This window comes from Cervus canadensis, chromosome 15 (genome assembly GCF_019320065.1).
Source record: "Cervus canadensis isolate Bull #8, Minnesota chromosome 15, ASM1932006v1, whole genome shotgun sequence".
In the NCBI taxonomy this organism is placed as follows: domain Eukaryota; kingdom Metazoa; phylum Chordata; class Mammalia; order Artiodactyla; family Cervidae; genus Cervus; species Cervus canadensis.
The window spans coordinates 67,779,762-67,801,071 of NC_057400.1; the positions used below are offsets into that span (position 1 = coordinate 67,779,762).

At 36.8% G+C, this 21,310-nt stretch overlaps 1 protein-coding gene across 4 annotated transcripts in view; it reads left to right on the forward strand.

Annotated features, from left to right (window-relative positions):
* The window catches only part of PMS1 (PMS1 homolog 1, mismatch repair system component), a 105,938-nt gene that overhangs the window by 18,468 nt on the left and 66,160 nt on the right, over window positions 1-21,310 (forward strand). For all 4 annotated transcript variants that reach the window (XR_006273106.1, XM_043487549.1, XM_043487551.1 and 1 more), the window contains exon 4: window positions 4,753-4,855. Coding sequence is in view for 3 of the 4 variants with exons in the window: in XM_043487549.1 (XP_043343484.1) it covers window positions 4,753-4,855 (103 nt within the window). In the remaining variant the exon portion in view is untranslated. The remainder of the gene's footprint in view (window positions 1-4,752; window positions 4,856-21,310) is intronic.

Genomic DNA, 21,310 nt, shown 5'->3' on the forward strand with positions numbered 1-21,310 from the left:
TCTCCAAAGAAATGTATAAGAAACTCTTAAGAGTTTTGAACTAGATTTTAAATGGAAGCTAAGTCACATCTCAGTTTTTGGGGCAATATAGGATATTTTTAATTTGTTTTGTTTTCTGCAAATTAGAACAGACTCTGGACAGGGACTCAGAAACCTGATTATCATTTCCAAGACTGTGAATAAGAGTTGGCCAAAAGCATAAAACTTTTCTGAGTCTTTTTTTTTAATCTGTAAAATGGAGATTATGATTTGAGGATCAACTGAAATCATATATATTAAAGTATCTTGAATATGGTCATGTGCCATACAGATGAAATTACTTTTACTCTGGACTTGAATGTGAAAAGTAGTATGCGTCTGTATCACACAGGTGATAGAATCATCAAGCTTACTCATTCTCTTGTTTGTAATCAATATTTCAACTTCACTTTCAAAGTTTATGCGAACCCCTCAACATTTTGGGAAGTCCTTTATAAAATTTAACAGCCATGCCTAGGTAAATTCCTTCTAATTCTCAGCAGTGGTCTTTATTCTATAGCTTAAATTTATTTTTTTTCTCTTGTTTTTCCCTTGGAAGAATTAGAAGAGTTGATGACCATCCTCTTGCATAACGCTCATGTTTATTGATTCATTTATCCAAAATTTTTAAAGTGGTTATAATGTGCTGAGTGTTAGGTTGATCTGTCAAGTTCATTATACATTTTGTGATGAGATGATAAGGGATATATAAGTTTGGTTTTGTTTTATGTACATTAAACCTCCATGGCTTAAATGGGGCAGAAGCAGCAGCTAAGTCATTCTGTTTTGAAGACAGAAGTTGGGACGCCCTTATTTGTGGTCCAGCAGAGCTGTAGAAGAGTAGAGGGCAGTCTCTAGCTTCATTCTGATGCTTCCTGCTCCCTGTGACACAGTGCGGGATACTCCTGTGTCCCTGAGAGCCGTTGCAGTAAGGCTTTAACTAGAATAGGCACAGAATTTTTGAAGCAGTTGTTATATCATGTTTCCTAAATGCAACTTTCTCACTGATAATGAAACTGTTGAAAGGAGAAAAGCCAGGGCCAGGATCTCCCTGTTGCTGGTGTCGCACAGTGGAGTATCTGGGGGAAGGCTTTGAAGTCATACGTACAGCTGTAGGCAGACAGGCAGGTGTACTCACGCTGAGGAAGAAAAAGACATGTCAGTGATCCGTGTGTAGTTCATATTTCAACTGAATCATGAGGACCATTTACCTTAGTTCTCAGATTTATGTTTTTGTGCCAAAGTGTTTGTCCAAAAGTCAGCAGAAACAAAACAAAATCAAAAAACCTCCACAGAACTTTAATTATCTTAAATGAAATTTTGTCAGGAGAGGATTTTTTTTTTTTCATGAATTCAAAGATCTATCCTAAGCTTTTAATTTACTTACTTTCTGAAATATTGAGAAAAATAGTACTTATCTAAAGCTTAAATGCTTTTATGCAATTTTAACTTTGTAATAGTATTATAATTTCTTGAAACTCATTAACTAGACCAGAGAGTCAGTTTTTAACAGTTGATAATTAATATAACCTCTAAGGACTTCTAAAACTTCTTTTAAAATAAACTTCTCATTTTAAAATTCTTTAAAATAAATTTATTTCTTCTCTTGAGAACACCACTGGAGTCATTCACTGCCACAGTTCCTCAGTGTCTCTAGACAGAAGCACCAGTAATAATTTGTAATATTAGAGATGCTTCTGATGGTGGAGTTATTACCAATTCAGATGTGTTTGCTGCTGCACAGCTAACAGCAGCTAACACATTCTGAACCTGTGCCTGGTCCAAAAAAAGGTTTCCTGTCCAGGACACAGGGTCATATGATGAAATGAACTCTTGAAATACAATTCCTTCCTCTGAGGAACACTCTGTGTTTTATGAATTTGTGAAACTTTGCTTGTGCATGTTATCCTTCACTGTCTTTTACAGTGAATTACAAAGGATTTCCTCTCTAAATAAATTTTCATATAAACAATTTAGTTTTTAAAATTTTAACACTGGAAGATGATATTATGTTCTTTTTTTTTTTTTAAACTTTAACATAAATGTTGCATTATGACCACTAAGGTTCTGTTTTGCTTTTTAGCACTTGAGTTTATTCATCTAGGCTCGAGTGTGTTTAATATTCCCTATTGGTTTAAGGCTAAATCTATAAAATACTTTGAAGTAGTTAAAGCAAAAACCCATGTAACCTTATGAAGTATTAGCATCATCTTCATCTTATCATCACCCTTCTCTTAAGATGATAGTGTAATCATTTATTCAGGACCATCTAGCTAGCCACTGGCAGAGTTAGTACTAGAACTCAGAGTCCCAGAGCTGCCTCTGCTTAGTGACACCAGCTTACGTCAGGTGGCTAGCTCTTTCAAGAGTAGAAATAGAATTCAATTGACCTTGGCATTTTGGAGCAGTGTTTGGTTAAATTTAGAATTATTTTTAGAGGGACAATCATAAAGTGATTAAATTAGAAATAGGAAGGAAAATCTCTAGCAATTTCTGTCCTCTTTGTTTTTAACAAACTTTACTAGAGGGAATCACTATTGGACACAATAGAGTTGGGATGTATCTGGGAAGATTGAGGTTGGTTATCAGGAAAACTTTTAAAATACAACTTTTGAACCAAGAAGTGTATTACTGGAAATAGAATCACTTAAGAGTATACAGAGGCTCACAGCTTTGTTTCAGGTACAACTTTTATTTGGTAGCAAGATTATTGTCATTTATTTTATGTATCCATTTTTAACTGTTGACTGGGTCCTCCTTGCTGGGACAAGGGTCCTCCTTGCTGGGAGCGGGCTTTCTCTGGTTGTGACGAGTGGGTCTCCTCTCCGCTGCAGTGCTCAATCTTCTCATCGTGGTGGCGTCCGTTGTTGCAGAGCACCAGCCCTGGGGTGCGCGGGCTTCAGGAGTGCAGCTCGTGGGCTTGAGAGCTCAGGCTCAGGGGTGGGGTTCACGGTCGTGGTTGCCCCACAGCATGTGGGGTCTTCCTGGACCAGGGATCAGTCCCCACACCCCCGGCACTGGCCGGTGAATTCCTAACCACTCGACCCCGGGGAAGTCCTCGGGTACAACTTTTGGGGAGGGAACATTTATGACAGAAATAGCAGCCTGCAGCAGTGAGCCTCTAAGAATGATTTTATGGACATCACCCTTGGAGAAAATTTAACAGACTCTGCTAGTACTGTGAGCTAGAGAAGCCGTGTGTGTGTGTGTGTGTGTGTGTGTCTCTAACAATGATTTTATGGACATCACCCTTGGAGAAAATTTAACAGACTCTGCTAGTACTGTGAGCTAGAGAAGCCATATATGTGTGTGTGTGTGTGTGTGTGTCTCTGTGTGTGTGTCTGTGTGTGTCTGTGTGTGTGTCTCTAACAATGATTTTATGGACATCACCCTTGGAGAAAATTTAACAGACTCTGCTAGTACTGTGAGCTAGAGAAGCCATATGTGTGTGTGTGTGTGTGTGTGTGTGTCTCTAACAATGATTTTATGGACATCACCCTTGGAGAAAATTTAACAGACTCTGCTAGTACTGTGAGCTAGAGAAGCCGTGTGTGTGTGTGTGTGTGTGTGTGTGTTGACTGCTATTGCCTTCATGGTACCCACGTGTTCAGCCATGTGTGTGTGTGTGTGTGTGTGGTGACTGGTATTGCCTTCATGGTACCCACGTGTTCCACAGAGCCATCTGGCCTACCATAAATCAGCGCATGGTTAGGACTTGGTGACAGAATCGTCAACTGTAGACCCAACTGGACCTAGATGAATTCCAGTAGTGGTGCTGAATCTTTGTGGCTTCTTTCTAAATTATATAGATGTATTTAAGATAGTCAGCTCTGCTTAGTCCAAGGATGACTGAGAAAGATTGTGCCCAATTTTGGGTTGTCATTGCTCACTCGAAATGTGAGAAGGCTTTTTTGAATCCGCCCTGCTTTTTTGCCAGCATTCCCACTCACCAACTATGGTATTTTCTCATAATGGAATGTTTTACCATTGGTATAGCATGTGTTCTTCTAGTAATCTCACAAAGTTGGTAAGTAGAAAGCTGAGGGTGAGGATGGCTCAAAAGAGTTCACACATTCTTAAATTTATGTTTCTATGACTAACATTTTAGGAAATATTTTCATGCTGAATGGAATCCCTTTTTATATGTTTTAATTCTAGTTTTTTAAATAATAAAACATTTCCATTTAAACAGTGAGTTTAAAGCTTGGGTTTAAGACATATTGCTGATAAATCAACATATATGTTTGATTTATTGATTTTTATTCTTTTGCACCATTCACTTGACATACAGAAGTGCAATTTTATACTCAATATAAAGGAAGGAGTGAATGATCACTTTACAAAAGAATTTTTCACTTTGCCAACAACTTTGTGGGAATTGTCTGTTGAAAAGCAAGCTTCCCTAATGCAATTGAAGCATCTGATTTTACAGATGTTAAGTCATTTAATACATAGAGTACAAATAGCCATTCAAGTATACTGATGTGTGTGTATGTTTTAAGGTAATGTATTTGAAATAAAAATCAGTAATTTGCAACATGAAAAATGTAAGCTAGCGTATTGTTTATTAGTGTATCAATAAGGAATATTTCAAAGAGAAGTGGTTGTAAGAATTTATTAAGTCAAACTTCTTTCAGTTGATAGGATATACATTGATTATTTTAAACCTCATTTTATAATGAGCCCGCTGCAGTATATAAAATCATAATTTTACTTGAGTTTTTCTTATTCTAGGTTTCAATTACAACAAAGACAGCTGCTGATAACTTTAGCACCCAGTATGTGTTAGATGGTGGTGGTCACATAGTTTCTCAGAAACCTTCACATCTTGGTCAAGGTAAGACAAGCTTTGTAGCATTCTTTGCCTTTTTCTCTTTTTTTTTTTTTAATTGTTTTCTCTTTAAATTCAAAGGTATTGCTTTGGGCTTGATTATGATAAAGTCTGGTTAACTTCCAATTGAACATTTAGCCTTACTCTAGCTGCTGATTTTTTAAAATACATAGAGTTGTTCTCAAGAGGAACTGTGTGAAAGACTTTGAGCAACAACATGAATTAGTTATTCTATAAAAATTGTAAGAGCAGTTGTTTTACTTGGTCATTAGTGTCTTCTTTATATGAAAGATAATATTTTTTTTGAAATGACTAAAACATTATTGATTTAGTAATGCATGGCAGTAAACATTATTGATTTAGTAGTGTATGGCAATTAACCATACTAATCAAGATATTATTAAATAAATAATTTAAAATATATTTATTTATGGAAAACTTCAAATATACATACAAACAGAATAAATACCCATCTCTCAGTTTCAGTAATTATCAACTCATTGCTAATGTTTCACATTATTTGAAGCAAATAAATACATTATACTTGCTATTTGTAATTTAGTTCATTAGTATTTTATACGTTTACACAATGTTAGTACATTTTAATTGACATCTTTTTAAGTTCCTCTCCTACTTATTTTGGGCTTCCCTGGTGGTTCACCAGTAAAGAATCCACCTGCCAATGCAGAAGACATGGTTTGATCCCTGGTTTGGGAAGTTCCCCTGGAGGAGGAAATGGCAACCCACTCCAGTATTCTTGCCTGGGAAATCCCACGGACAGAGGAGCCTGGCGGGCTACAGTCCATGGGTTTGCAAAAGAGTAAGACATGACTTAGGGACTGAACAACTACCTATTTACTTCTAGAGAAAAACATCTCTTCAGGTGTGAGTTTCACATATCTACTTTAATCTTTTGCTATTAAGTTCTGGTAATGGGATGCATAAAGTTGAGAGAATATTAAAGATATGGCCTGTTTAGAGTCATGCGCAAAAGAATTATGAGATCTGAAAAAGGACTTGTGTTGTTGAGTATTTTGTTGTTAGTTGTCCTTGCGATTTGTGTTGTAAATTCATTTTTAATTTTTTGGTCCCTCATTGTAATTTATCAAAGCACTATATTTTTTTCTGTGGTTTCTTCCCTCCAATTTTAATGTTAAATTATTGGATTTTTTTCAAATGATTTCTTTCTTCATTGAATTTATTTTCTTATATCATAATACTGATACCAAATTTTCTCATTCTCTTATTTTATAAATCTTCATTTATACTTTTGCTCATTATAAATTAATATTTTTTCATCTACATAAAGCAAAGAGTTAATAGGAGCCCTTAAGAAAACACACTTTTCCCCCTCATTTATTTGGTAAATAAAAATGAGCTCAAGTCTAATAGCAATTTAATTTGAGGTATTACATTGTGCATGCTTTAATTAGAAGTAATAGATTGTGATTCTTTTCTTTTTTATGTACTGAAAATAAAGACAAAGAGAAGGCATTTTTTAATATGGTCCCTATCCAGAAATGCTCTTACCCCAGTTCTTAGGAGTTCAGATGGTTTCCTAAGAAACCATTAAGAGATATTTGAGTGGCTCTCCTGTGGAGTACTTTGAAGTAATCTAGTCACCTTATAAAACTTAAATGTATGTATTTTTATCTTAGTAGTAGCCAGTCTAATCTGGATGACCAGTGCCTCTGCATCACTCATACTTCTCATGCTTTTCTGTATTCATTTCCATGGGAACTGTGAAATAACAGTACTTAAATATGGAATCCTTCTGATCTTTGCCCATTTGCTGATTCATTTTTTTTCTTGCTGACCTAAGCCTTCTCTACTTTTAGTGAGACCATGTAGGCATATTAAGAAATTTCTATGATCAGTAAATGAACCTTATTTTCTTAGCATATTCCTGTTATAAGAAACTACTTACTTAGAAGGTCAGTAATTGTGAAAGTAGTTACTGTCTTCGTAACTCACTTCCCCCCACCAATTGCCTGGATAAACAACAAAAAATCAAACCCGTAGTTTCTTGTTGCTCCAGGTAGGCGTCTTATAGACATCTGCAAGCGCTTTCAAAAGCCTCTTACACTTATATTGCCTTAGTGCTGATGGTTTCTGAGTGATTAAATCACAGACTCACATTTCACCACCGGCTGTCATTCAGCTTCCATTTAAATATTTTCTGTGTAAGATAAAACTACAGTACAGCCATCCTAATTAATACCTGTGCATTTAGGGTTCTTACAGATTAATATTTGCTGTGGTGTGAATGTCCTTGCTTAGCAGTTACTCCTCATATCATCTGATAGGATGGTGATACCTGTAGATAACCTAACTGTAGACGGAGGGACAGCTAACAGCAGCATCTTTCTTAGGCATTTTAAAATGCATTACCCCTTTAAAATATATTTTAAAATGTTTAAGTATTGTTTACTAGAGGTCCCAGTTCTGATTTTTCCAGATATAGGTATTTAATTTATGGATTAATTTAATCATTTAATTGGTTTGTTTAATGGAATATCATTTTAAATTACCTTTACCTTCCGTTCACTTCTAAGACATTTTAAAAATTAACAAGAAATGTAAAAATAAGTTTCTAGCTTTTAAATTATTTTACGAAGAACTCTGACTAAATGACTTGTTTTGATATCTTTTTTTTTCTGTCATCGATTCTATTTCCTTTACCCTAGATAATCAGCATTAAGCTTTCTAAATTGATTTACCCTCCTAGACAAATTGTTTTAACACCTCTTAGTAATTCTGCCTTAGGAATTTCTCAGATATCAGAAGTAATATATTTAAAGTACTCTGATCAGGGTGTATCTTTTCCCTACCCTGTTATGAGAGTAGAGCATCATGTTCTTTGTAAAAACTTGGTATGTGTGATTGTGTATGTATTGAAAAGTTTTTTTCTTCTTGAGAATAGAACTTTATTCATTGAATAATTTAAGAAAATGTTGATTTATTCAGGCAACCATACCTCTTTACATTAGGAATATAAATAGCTGCCTTATGGCATAACATAGGGTCATGTAAAAATATAACAGGGAGCATATTACAGGACTGCAGTTTAATTCTGGTGTTTATAGAATGTGCTAAAGTTAGAGAGCTGAGCAGTTCTCTTGTAAAATATGATAGTATACTAGGGCCTCCTCCCTATTGGCCAATATTGCTTGGTATTTTTTTAAGGATATACATTTCATTTGGAATCAGCAAAGTTTTCCATCATTAAGTTTTATTCGAACATATGTATATAATTCTTGGGTTATTGGTTCAATTTGTTCAGAGAAAATGTTTTTAGCTGGTGAAGCAATAAATTATCAGTTAATGTATGGATTAGGTACAGTGTGGTCTTCAATGCGTAACATATATTAAAAAGCCAACATACATCTTGTTCCTTTCATAAACACATACTTGCTGTACTGATTTCTGCCTACCTCCTTACCACTCTCTGTCCACAGCTACAGTGTATGTCATTATATTTGTCCAGGCTAGTGGAGAACACAGGTGAGTGAAAGGAATTCACAGAATACAGAGGAGTGAAGAGGTAATGACAGCTATCTAGAGGACAGTAAGCAAATTTTTCAGAAAACATAATATTTCAGTTTGAAGATGGTCAGTAAGAAGAGGAGGGAGTATAACCTTTCAATAAGAGAAGAATGGATGTAGAAGATTTTAGGAGATGACTGCTCTCTGTGTAATGACAGGGGAAAACACATGATTTTAAAAGTTGTATTTTTTTAAATTCATTGGAAAACTGTGTCACAAAGAAGTTAAATGAACCAAGTTCAAGACGCACCTTTGTGCCTTCCTAGACGCACCTAGGCACAAAGAAGTTGGTGGCTGCTGGTGTCCCTGAGAGCGTTAACTGAGCCTGGAGGCACGGCAGGTGGTGGAGAGCCTGCTAGATGGGATAGTTTATGGCCCTCAGAGAAACCAGCTGAACTTTATTAGTTACACAGGAGCTGACATGACAGGTTGGAGGATAGGATTGATCCTCAGATACTAGTTCACCTGAGAAGCCAAATCTTATCATGACTCTTGCTGAGTAAGCAGTGATGAAGAAAGTTAGGACTGAGCTAGAGAGAGAAGTATCTTAAAGTTGATTACAGTGCTTAAATCCCAAAGCCCTGCCATAGGAAGAGACCTGATTCCATCTTCAAGACATTTGAAACCAGAAGTGAAATGGAACTAAAGTGAAGTCACTCAGTCATGTCCGACTCATTGTGACTCCATGGACTGTAGCCCACCAGGCTTCTCCATCCATGGGGTTTTCCAGGCAAGAATACTGGAGTGGGTTGCCATTTCCTTCTCCAGGGGATCTTCCCCATCCAGGGATCGAACCCAGGTCTCCTGTATTGAAGGCAGATGCTTTACCCTCTGAGCCACCAGGGAACTGGAACTATAGGGCTACTCAACTCCAACCCAGATGAACTCCTTTTGAAGAGATCTACTCTTCACTCTAGCTGTTAGAGAAAATGAATTACCTTCACTGGGGGAAGTATCTATTTCAGTATCTGTTGTTCCTTTATACATCATGTCTCATAAAAATAAAAATATTGAGAGACATGAAAAAAGGAAAATGGGATTCATAGTCAAGAGAAAAAGTAGTTGATATAAACAAACTTGTGTATGTTTGAATTAGGAAACAAGAACTTTCATATTAAAGGATTTAGAGAAAAAGATAGTCAAAATTGATAAGAAGGTGGAAAATTTCAGCAGAGAAATGGAATTCTAGGGAAGAACCTAATGAAAATTCTAGAACTAAAAGTATCATTAAAAATAATACAAGAAGTAAAGCTGAAAAGCCAATAAGGTAGATTAAACTGGTATACAAAGAATGACATATCAGAGTTCTGTGAGAATGTTTGGAGATGATGAATGCAGGAGATGAAGTTAGAAAATGGTAGCTTGGATATTAGGTTATGAAGGGCCTGTTATGTTATGGGAGGAGTTTGTACCCCTTCTTGCAACCAGTGATGGGCCACTGAAACTTTTTAGGTAGAGGATGGATATCATGCTGTTTACAAAATAAACCAGCAAGACGTTATAACTCCTACCATAATTTATGTCTTACTGTAAGAGATGCTATCTTGAACTAAGGTTTGAGGAGAAGGAAAGGACGTGACATAAATTTGAGAGATCTTTTGGGCATAGAATGGCTGGGCCTAGGTGACTTAGATCATATTGGTAGTAAGATATAGAGGAAAGAGTCAGTTCAATATAGAGTACCTGTTTTTGGAAACTGATGTCAATGTTATATGGGAAAGGGAGGATAGATGTAGTATCAGACGCCAGGAGAAAGATCTGGGTGTGGTGATTTGAAGTATCTTTGTAGTGATTTTGTATCCAGGTAATAATTTTGAATAAGGACCTATATATAAGTTGAGTATTGTAGGTCTCAGATACGTATATCTTAATTATAAGATGCACATTTTGACATCTCAGAAAACAGGTTCTGGCTTATTATTAATGGCCTCCCCAATTACTTTGTCAACAAAGGTCCGTCTAGTCAAGGCTATGGTTTTTCCAGTGATCATGTATGGATGTGAGAGTTGGACTGTGAAGAAAGCTGAGCGCTGAAGAATTGATGCTTTTGAACTGTGGTGTTGGAGAAGACTCTTGAGAGTCCCTTGGACTGCAGGGAGATCCAACCAGTCCATCCTAAAGGAGATCAGTCCTGGATGTTCATCGGAAGGACTGATGTTGAGTCTAAAACTCCAATACTTTGGCCACCTGATGCGAAGAGCTGACTCATTGGAAAAGACCCTGATGCTGGGAAAGATTGAGGGCAGGAGGAGAAGGGGACGACAGAGGATGAGATGGTTGGATGGCATCACGGACTCAATGGACATGTGTTTGGGTGGACTCTGGGAGTTGGTGATGGCCAGGGAGGCCTGGCGTGCTGCGGTTCATGGGGTCGCAAAGAGTCAGAGACGACTGAGCGACTGAACTGAACTGAAATCCCTTTTGGATAAGCAGTTGTGTATATTGATTGCAGGGATAAGCAACAATTTTGCATTTTCCTCCCAAACAAGTGTTTTATGAGACCTAAAAAGGCAAAATAGCCACAAGTGAAAAAAGCTATGTTAAATAGAAAGGGATTGCCATCATAGGCCAAGCATTGAAATTCAAGACACCCAAGGAAATTGCCTTATCCATGAGGCTCTTTAAAAGAAATTTCAGAGCAATGAAAGGCTGGTGTGACTAGTTCTGTGTTGCCTGGGATGGTTATTTGGGCACTGTAGCATAGTTTAATTTGCATATTGTTTTTTACATTTTAGAGGTTCATAGAAGTGTATTTCTTACAGCTTTGCTGAAAAGAATTATCGGCATATGAGTGGCATTTAAAGCTGTGGGAGTGGAGGAAATATCTAGGGAGAACACAGAGTGAGATGAGAAGGCATAAGAGGTCTTGGAATATGGTGTGAGGTGAATTTTGGTGTGGGTGTGACCTTTCTTTAGCAATGGAGACAGTGCATACCTATTCTAATTGCTGGGTGCGTGCACTCCTTGATCTCTGTCAACTTTACCTCAGAATTTAGCAGTGGTATTTTTACTTCCCTAAGGCAGAGAATAGCAGCACCACAGTGTTACTAGTGAGGAGTACTCTGGTGTTCCTGGGCTTCTGTTCTGTGTGTGAAAGTGACTTGCATTTAGGCCAAGAAAATACCCTGGAGGGAAGCCAAAACAGAAAACCCCACTTTAAATTGTTTGTACAGTCATCCCTCAGTACTCACAGAGGATTGGTTACAGGGCACCCTACAGATACCGGAATTCTCAGGTGCTCAAGGCCCTTATGTAAAATGGTGTGGTAGTTGGCATATAACCTACACGCATCCTCCCATACATTTTAAATCATCTCTAAATTATTTATAATACCTAATACAATGTAAAAGCTATATAAATAGTTGCCGTTGGTTGCAGCAAATTCAAGTTTCGCTGTTTGGAACTTTATGGAATTTTTTTTTTCCAACTATTTTGGCTCAGTAGTTGCTTGAATCTACAGATGTGGAACCCACTGATAAGGGAGACTAACTGCGATATGCTAATGATGCACCTGATCAAGAGAAAAGAAGCAGAAAAACATCAAGTGTGAGCCAAGTAGAAATATGGCTTTTCCTCTGGTCCTATTCCACAAAGATCTTTTTCCCAACCTTGTTTTATTTGTGTGTTTTTTTTCTTTTAGTAAATTCCCTTTCAAAAACTATAAAAATACCATGTGTAATTCTTTAACTGCAGAAACAATTTAAACAAATACAAAGTTTATTCATATTACCTTGTTTATTTTCTTTCTTCAGTGCATTCATTCATTCATGCATTCTTTTGTTGTTCATTCAAAAATTTTAAATAAAATGCCTACAGGTTATTAGTCAGTGTTTGAATTGCTAGAGAAATAATGACAAATGTGGCAGACCCTAACCCTAACTTGTTCTAATGCTACTTGTATTCTAAAAGAAGAGGCAGACACATGTTTTTTCAAATATTGATAATCTCTAGGAAGAGATAAAACATGATTTAACTTTGGGAGCAGCAACATTTGATAGGGCATTTAGGAATGGATTCTCTAAGGGGTGTTACTTAGATTGAGATCTGAAGCTTGATAAAGGAGTTAGCAGTGCGAAGGGTAGGGGAGAGAACACATGTCCAAAAGCCGGGAGGTGGAAAGAAGTCTGATGTGCTGGAGTGCTGGAAGGAAGGGCATTTGGAGGAAAGGAGGTAGCCATAGTGAAAGTTAAATAGGATCATGGAAGCTTTTATCTTTTTTATTCCTAACCCTTTTCTCCAGCTTTTATCCAGTATCACTAAGAATTTTTTCTTTTCTTTTTTTTTCTTTTTTTCTTTTTTTTTTCCCATTTATTTTTATTAGTTGGAGGCTAATTACTTTACAATATTGTAGTGGTTTCTGTCATACATTGACATGAATCAGCCATGGATTTACATGTATTCCCCATCCTGATCCCCGCTCCCACCTCCCTCTCCACCCGATTCCTCTGGGTCTTCCCAGTGCACCAGGTCCAGGCACTTGTCTCCTGCATCCAGCCTGGGCTGGTGATCTGTTTCACCCTAGATAATACACATGTTTCGATGCTGTTCTCTCGAAACATCCCACCCTCGCCTTCTCCCACAGAGTCCAAAATTCTGTTCTGTAGATGTGTGTCTCTTTTTCTGTTTTGCATATAGGGTTACCGTTACCATCTTTCTAAGTTCCATATATATGCGTTAGTATACTGTATTGGTCTTTATCTTTCTGGCTTACTTCACTCTGTATGATGGGCTCCAGTTTCATCCATCTCATTAGAACTGATTCGAATGAATTCTTTTAATGGCTGAGTAATATTCCATGGTGTATATGTACCACAGCTTCCTTATCCATTTGTCTGCTGATGGGCATCTAGGTTGCTTCCATGTCCTGGCTATTATAAACAGTGCTGCGATGAACATTGGGGTGCACGTGTCTCTTTCAGATCTGGTTTCCTCGGTGTGTATGCACAGAAATGGGATTGCTGGGTCATATGGCAGTTCTAATTCCAGTTTTTTAGCGGCTGTACTAGTTTGCATTCCCACCAACAGTGTAAGAGGGTTCCCTTTTCTCCACACCCTCTCCAGCATTTATTGCTTGTAGACTTTTTGATAGCAGCCATCCTGACTGGCGTGTAATGGTACCTCCTTGTGGTTTTGATTTGCATTTCTCTGATAATGAGTGATGTTGAGCATCTTTTCATGTGTTTGTTAGCCATCTGTATGTATTCTTTGGAGAAATGTCTGTTTTAGATTTGTGGCCCATTTTTTGATTGGGTCATTTATTTTTTTGGAATTGAGCTGCAGGAGTTGCTTGTATATTTTTGAGATTAATCCTTTGTCTGTTACTTCGTTTGCTATTATTGAATTTTTTCTTTTAAAACATTGAGTTCCAGGCTATGTTAGGATTTCCCCTACGTTGTATCACTTACATTTTAAGAATGTTTATTAGTGTGTATTTAACAGTTATATTTCAAATGCCAGCCACATTGCCATCTTCTGTTTATATTTAGGTCTGAAGATTTTTTGCTCGTTGTTTATTTTCTTCTCTTATCATGAATTCTTTGGTTTTGATGTAGTTGTCATTTGGTTAGTGTTCCTCCTCCACTGTTTTCATCAAATATACTTGGGTAATACTTTCAAATCTCTGCAAGTGTAGAATAGTCTATGTTTTGCCCATATGCATATCATATTTATCTTGCCTGGGTATAAATTTCTTAATTACCCCTCAGTAGTTTGAGATTGTCTGTCTTCTAGTATTATAGATAGCAAATTTAATGTTAGTCTTTCCGAATAAAGAACTTACTCTTTCTGAAGTTTTTGTGAAGTTTTTCATTCTCCTTAAAATTTAGGACCTCCAGTGGAATGTGGTGTCTTTTAGTTTTTTTTTGATTCCTATTTGTAATGGCTATAAGCTCTTGAAATCTGCACTCAAACCTTTAACTCAAGAAAAATTTTCTTCTATTATTTATTTAAATACATCTGCATTTGTTTCTTTTTCTTTTCCTGGAATTCATGATTTTAAGCTAGGCTTTCTAAGTCTTATATTTCCTTCATGATTGCCATTTGTGTTTCTGCCGTTTGTGATGAATGCACATCAGAGTAGGTCACAGTAGGTCAGTTGCTACACCTTTGCAGCAACTTTCAGGTGTTTTGATTCTGATTAACAGTAAGAAATAACATTTTACATAGCAACCTAGGTTATACAAATCCAATCAAAACAAAAAATATACTTATTATGTGTGATGTACTTTGTTATCATTTAGTCTGTTTGTATTTTAGTTTTGTTTTTTTTTTTCTAATGCTAGTTGCGGTATACTGAATCACTGATTATCAACCAACGATGGCCCCTCCCTTGCCACCCTGGAACATATGACAGTGTCTGGAGGCATTTTTGATCGTCACAACTGGGTTGGCTGCTGGCTGCATCTAGTAGGGAGAGTAAGGGATCCAGGTGCACATCTTGAAATGCACTGGCAGCCCCCACGATAAATTTCAGTCGTGGCACGTTTGAGAAGCCGTATCTAAATTGATTCTTTGGCTTTTCAGTGCTTTGTGTCTCAACCCTGCTGTACATTCATTAGAATGACATGAGATTGATTTATTAAGTCTGGATTAGCTGGTAACTGGTCATTGTAGAAGTTGCTTAGTGTTTGAAAAATACTGACTTAAGGTATATGGCCTTGAAAAAGCATCCAGTACTAATTTCATGGGTTTTTTCCGGACAAAAGCTAATTATTAACCTGATATTTAAGCGGTATAATTTTTATACCTTTATTTGAGTTTTTCCTTCTTTTATTGAAATATTGTTGATTTATAATATTAGTTTCAGATGTACAGTGTAGTGATTAAATAATTTTCTAGATTATACTTCATTGAGTTATTGTAAAAAATACTGGTTACATTCCCTGTGCTGTATAATATATTCTTGTAGTTTATTTCTTTTATACAAAGCAGCTTGTAGCTCATTCCTCTACTCCTATCTTGCCCCTAGCCCAGTTAGTAATCAGTATTTTGTTCTCTACATCTGTGAATCTTTTTTTATCGTATTCATTCATTTGTTGTGTTTTAGATTCAACATATAAGTGAAATCATACAATATTTGTCTTTCTCTAATTTATTTCACTAAACATAGTACCCTCTAGGTCCATACATGTTGTTGCAAATGGCAGAATTTCATTCTTTTTTGTGACTGAGTAGTATTCTGTTTTATGTATACACTGCATCTTTTTTATGGGCTTCCCTTGTGGCTCAGCTGGTAAAGAATCTGCCTGCAATGTGGGAGACCTGGGTTCAATCCCTGGGTTGTGAAGATCCCCTGGAGAAGGGAAATGGCTACCCACTCCAGTATTCTGGCCTAGAGAATTCCATGGACTTCATAGTCCGTGGGGTCTCAAAGAGTTGGACATGATTAAGCGACTTTCACTTCACTTCACTTCACATCTTTTCCATACATACATATGTGGTTGGATGCTTAGGTTGCTTCCATATTTTGGCAGCTGTAAATAACGCTGCTGTGATTATTGGGGTGCATGTATCTTTTAGACTTAGTGTTATTTTTTTCCTTCAGGTATATACTCAGGAGTGAAATTGCAGGATCATAATGTACTTTTAGGTTTTTGAGGAATGTCTATACTATTTTCCATAGTATATTGTCACCGTATATTTCCATAGTCAATTGGCTGCACCAGTTGACATTTCTGCCAACAGTGTATTAGGTTTCACGTCTCTTCACATCCTTGCCAGTTTGTTATTTGCACTCATATGATAGCCATTCTTAAGTTGATAACTTATGTTTTGATTTGCATTGCTCTTAATGATTAAGCACAGTTGAGCATCTTTTCACATGCCTCATAGCCATCTATATATTTTCTTTGGAAAAATGTCTGTTCGGTCTTAGGCTCACTTTTTAACCAGGTGAGTTGTTTTTGATATTCAGTTGTATGAGCTGTTTCTGTATTTTTGATGTTAACCCCTTATTGGTATTATTATTTCAAATATTTTCTCCTATTTTTCTACCATTTTGTTCTAGTAATGATTTCCTTTGCCATGCAAAATATTTTAAGTTTATTTAGGTCTCATTTATTTTTGCTTTTATTACCTTTGCCTTAGGAGATACTCTAAAAAAAATATTGCTATGATTTATCTTACAGTGTTACGCCCACAATTTCTAGATGTTTTATGGTTTCTAGTCTTATATTTAGATCTTTAATCCATTTCGAGGTTATTTTTGTAAATGGTGTGAGAAAATACTCTAATTTCATTCTTTTACATGTAGCTGTTCGTTTTCAAAGTACCACTTACTGAAGAGACTGTTGTTTCTCCGTTGTATGTTCTTGCCTTCTTTGTCATTAATTGGCCATAACTATCTGAATTTATTTCTAGGCTCTATTCTATTTAACTGATATATGTGCCTGTTTTTTTGTGCCAGTACTGTACGTACAATGTGCTTCCCTGATGTCTCAGAGGTAAAGAATCCGCCTGCCAATGCAGGAGATGTGGGTTCAGTCCCTGGGTCAGGAAGATCACCTGGAGAAGGAAATGGCAACCCACTCCAGTGTTATTGCCTGGGATATCCCATGGTCTGAGGAGCCTGGTGGGCTGCAGCTTTACGGGGTTGCAAAGACTCAGACATGACTTAGCGACTAAACAGCAACAATTACACATACTGTTTTGTGTCAGTACCACACATACTATTACTGAAGATTTGTAGTATAGTCTGAAGTCAGAGTATGATACCTCCAGCTTTGTTCTTTTTTCTCAAGATTGCTTTGATCCTTTAGGAGCTTTCATGGTTTCATATAAATTCTAGGATTATTTGTAGTAGTTCTTTGAAAAATGTCCTGGGGTATTTTGACAGAAATGGCATTAAGGGTGTAGATTGCTTTGGGTAGGATGTACATTTTAACAATACTATTTTTTCAACCCATGGATACAATATATCTTTCCATTTCTTTGTATCTTTAATTTCTTTCACTGTTTTATATTAATAGTTTTCAGAATATAGATCTTTCACCTCCTTGGCTAAGTTTATTCCTAGCTATTTTTTAAAATTTATTTATTTTTTATTGGAGGATAGTTGCTTTACAGTGTCATGTTGGTTTCTGTCATGCACCAACGTGAATCAGCCATGGGTATACATATGCCCCTTCCCTCCTGAACTTCCCTCCTACTGCTACCCTGTCTTATCTGTCTAGGTTGTCACAGAGCCCCAGGCTGAGCTCCCTGTGTTAGATAGAGACTTCCCATTAGCTGTCTGTTTTACATATGGTAGTGTGTATATTTCAAGGCTAGTCTCTCAATTTACCCGACATTTTCCTTCCTCCATTGTGTCCAGAAGTCTGTTTCTATGTCTGAGTCTCTGTTCCTGCCCTGCACATAGGCTCATCAGTACCATTTTTATAGTTTCCATATACGTGTGTTAATATACAGTATTTGTTTTTCTCTTTCTGACTTACTTCACTCTGTATAACCTGCTGTAGGTTCATCTGCCTCACTAGAACTGACTCAAATTCGTTCCTTTTTAAGGCTGAATAATATATTCCAGTGTGTATATGCACCACAGCTTATTTATCCATTCATCAGCAGCTTCCATGTCCTGGCTATTGTAAATAGTGCTGCAGTATACACTGGGGTACATGTATCTTTTTCAGTTATGGTTTTCTAAGGGTATATGCCCAGTAGTGGGATTGCTGGTCATATGGTAGTTCTATTCCTTATTCCTAGGTATTTTTTTTAACCTTTAAATATATATGTTTTATTGAAGTAGAGTTGACTTACAATGTTTCAGGTGCCCAGCAAGGTGATTTGATTATACAAAAAAGCAACATTATTTTTGAAATTATTTTCTATCATAGGTTATTACAAGATATTGACTATAGTTCCTATGGTATACAGTAAACCTTTGTTACTTGTTGCTTATCTACCTATTAATTAGAAATCTAGCATTCTATTCATACTAAGTCAAACAAGTGGAATCAAATGTCATTTTTTTTTAGTAAGGCAAAAATTTGTTAAGTTTTTTAAAATATATATTATGCATATTTGTATTTATACAAAAGCTTTTCTACTACACTTGATAAATGCTTGAGAAAGAATAAAAAAAGAGAGAAATTGGAGAAATTTTTCCAATTGGAGAAACTGGAGAACATAAACTAAGTGAAATGGGAGCACTGAATATGAAATAGAAAAAGTGAAAAAACTAGATAAAAGACTATTATAGAATCCAATTGTTTTTAAGCATGACTGCTCATTAGAAACATATTTGGAACTCTGGAGAAAATAACAATACCTGAGCGTTTGTATTTTTCAAAAACTTTCAAGAAATTCTGATATGCATCTCGATTTTAAAAAGTGATTGCAGGTTTTTTCTGTTAGATTCTAGTTTTGGTGATATAGAGCTCTTTTATTTTTCTGTTGACCAGTCATGATACAATGGTATTAAGTGAATAACAGTTACATAATCACAGTAGTAAAAGATGTTTATCAGCTTTCACAATCAATATCCAGAGAAAAAATAAAAGATAATTGCAATTGCATGCCTTAATGGGAACATGATAAACTTAACAATATAAAGTAATTACATACAATTTGGAGGAGTTAAGTAAAGTGATGTGAAAAGTGGAAATCCATACATGCACATGTTTTCATCTACCCAGCTGGTCTATGTCTTTTGGTTGCTGTATATAGTCTATTTCCATTTAAGGTAATGATTGATATGTATGGTCCTGTTACCATTTTCTTAATTGTTTTAGGTTTATTTTCTGTAGGATCTTTCCTTCTCTTGTGTTTCCTGCCTAGAGAAGTTCCTTTAGCGTTTGTTGTAAAGCTTGTTTGGTGGTGCTGAATTCTCTTAACTTTTGCTTGTCTGGAAAGCTTTTGATTTTTCCATCAAATCTGAAGGAGAGTCTTGCTGGTAGAGTATTCTTGGTTATAGGTTCTTCCCTTTCATCACTTTAAATTTATCATGCCATTCCCTTCTGGCTTGTAGTTTCTGTTGAGAAATCAACTGATAGCCTGATGGGAGTTCCCTTGTATGTTATTTGTCATTTTTCCCTTGTCACTTTTAATGTTTTATATCTGTCTTTAATTTCTGTCAGTTTGATTACTATGTGTCTTGGTGTGTTCCTCCTTGGGTTTATCCTTCCTGGGACTCTCTGTGTTTCCTGGACTTGGTTGACTAAGTTTTCAGCTATTGTCTCTTCAGAATTTTTCTCAGGTCCTTTCTCTCTCTTCTCCTTCTGAGACCCATATAATGTGAATGTTGGTTGGACAGCATTTTATGTTGTCCCAGAGGTCTCTTAGGCTGTCTTCATTTATTTTCATTCTTTTTTATATATTCTGTTCTGTGGCAGTGATTTCCACCATTCTGTCCCCCAGGCATTCTTCTGCCTCCATTATTCTGCTATTGATTCCTTTTAGTGTATTATTCATTTCTGTTCTTTAGTTCTTCTAGGTGTTGGGTAACATTTATTGCAACTTCTCAGTCTTTGCCTCCATTTTTTTCTTGAGATCTTGAGTCATCTTCACTGTCATTATTCTGAGTTCTTTTTCTGGAAGATTGCCTATCTCCACTTCATCTAGTTGTTTTTCTGGGGTTTTATCTTGTCCCTTATCTGGGACATAACTTCCTGCTTTTTCATCGTGATTAACTTTCTGTAATAATGGTTTTTGTGTTAGCCTCTGTGACACTGTGCTTCTTCTTGCTGCTTCTGTCTGCCCTCTGATGGCTAAGGCTAAGAGGCTTGTGTAAGCTTCTTGATGGGAAGCTGGTGATGGGAAAAATTGGATCTTGCTCTGGTGGGCAGGGCCTTGATTAGTAGAGCTTTAATCCAATTATCTGCAGATGGGTGGAGTTGCACTCCCTCCCTGGCGCTTGTTTGGCCTAGTCAACCTAGCCCTGGGGTCTGCAGGCTCTGTGGTAGGGTTAATGGCAAACTCCAAAAGGGTTTATACCAAGGGGGACTTTCTCGTGCCCCTGTCCCTGTGGTAAGCCCCTGCCGACCCATGCCTCCATAGGAGGCCTCCAACGCCATCAGGTTGTTTTGGTTCAGTTTCCTGTGGGGTTGGTACTCCTGTCCTCTGGGTATTGGTGCATGCAGAATTTTGTTTGTGCCCTCCAAGACTGGAGTCTGTTTCCCCCAGTCCTCTGGAAGTCCTATAATCAAATCCCTTGGCTCTTAAGGTCAGATTCCCTGGGAATTCCCAGTCCCTTTGTCAGATCCCCAGGCTGGGAAATCTGACGTGGGGTCCAGAACGTTCACAGCAGTGTGAGCATTTCTTCACTATTACTGTTTTCCAGTCTGTGAGTCACCCACCTGGCCGGTATGGGATTTGACTTTATTGTGATTGCACCCCTCCTACCATCTAGCTGCAGCTTCTTCTTTGTCTTTGGACTTAGGCTGTCTTTTTTTGGTGGGTTCCAGTATCCTCCTGTTGATGGTTGTTCAGTAGCTAGTTGCAATTTTGGTGCTCTCACAGGAGGAGATGAGTGCATGTTCTACTCTGCCATCTTGAACCAGAAGCCACTCCTGGGTGTTTCTGATGCAATTTTAAATAGGACTGTTTTCTTATTTTCTTTTTCTGATAGTTAATTATTAGTTATTATTATTAGTTGTTTCATTATTACCAACAGATTTCTGTGTATTAATCTTGTATCCTTCAAGTTTAATGTATTCATCTATTACTCCTGCTAGTTTCTTGGTGGAGACGTTAGGGTTTTCTGTCTACAATATCAGGTCATCTTATTGTTGCTTGATTGCTGTGGTTAGCACTTCCAATACTATGTTAAATAGAAATGGCAAGATTTGGAATCCTTGTGTAAATTCTTTGAGCATGATATTAGCTGTGGATTTGTCATCAATGGTCTTTATTATCTTAATATAAATCCCCTCTATACCAGCTTTGATGAGAGTTTTTATCATGAATGGTTGTTCAGTTTTG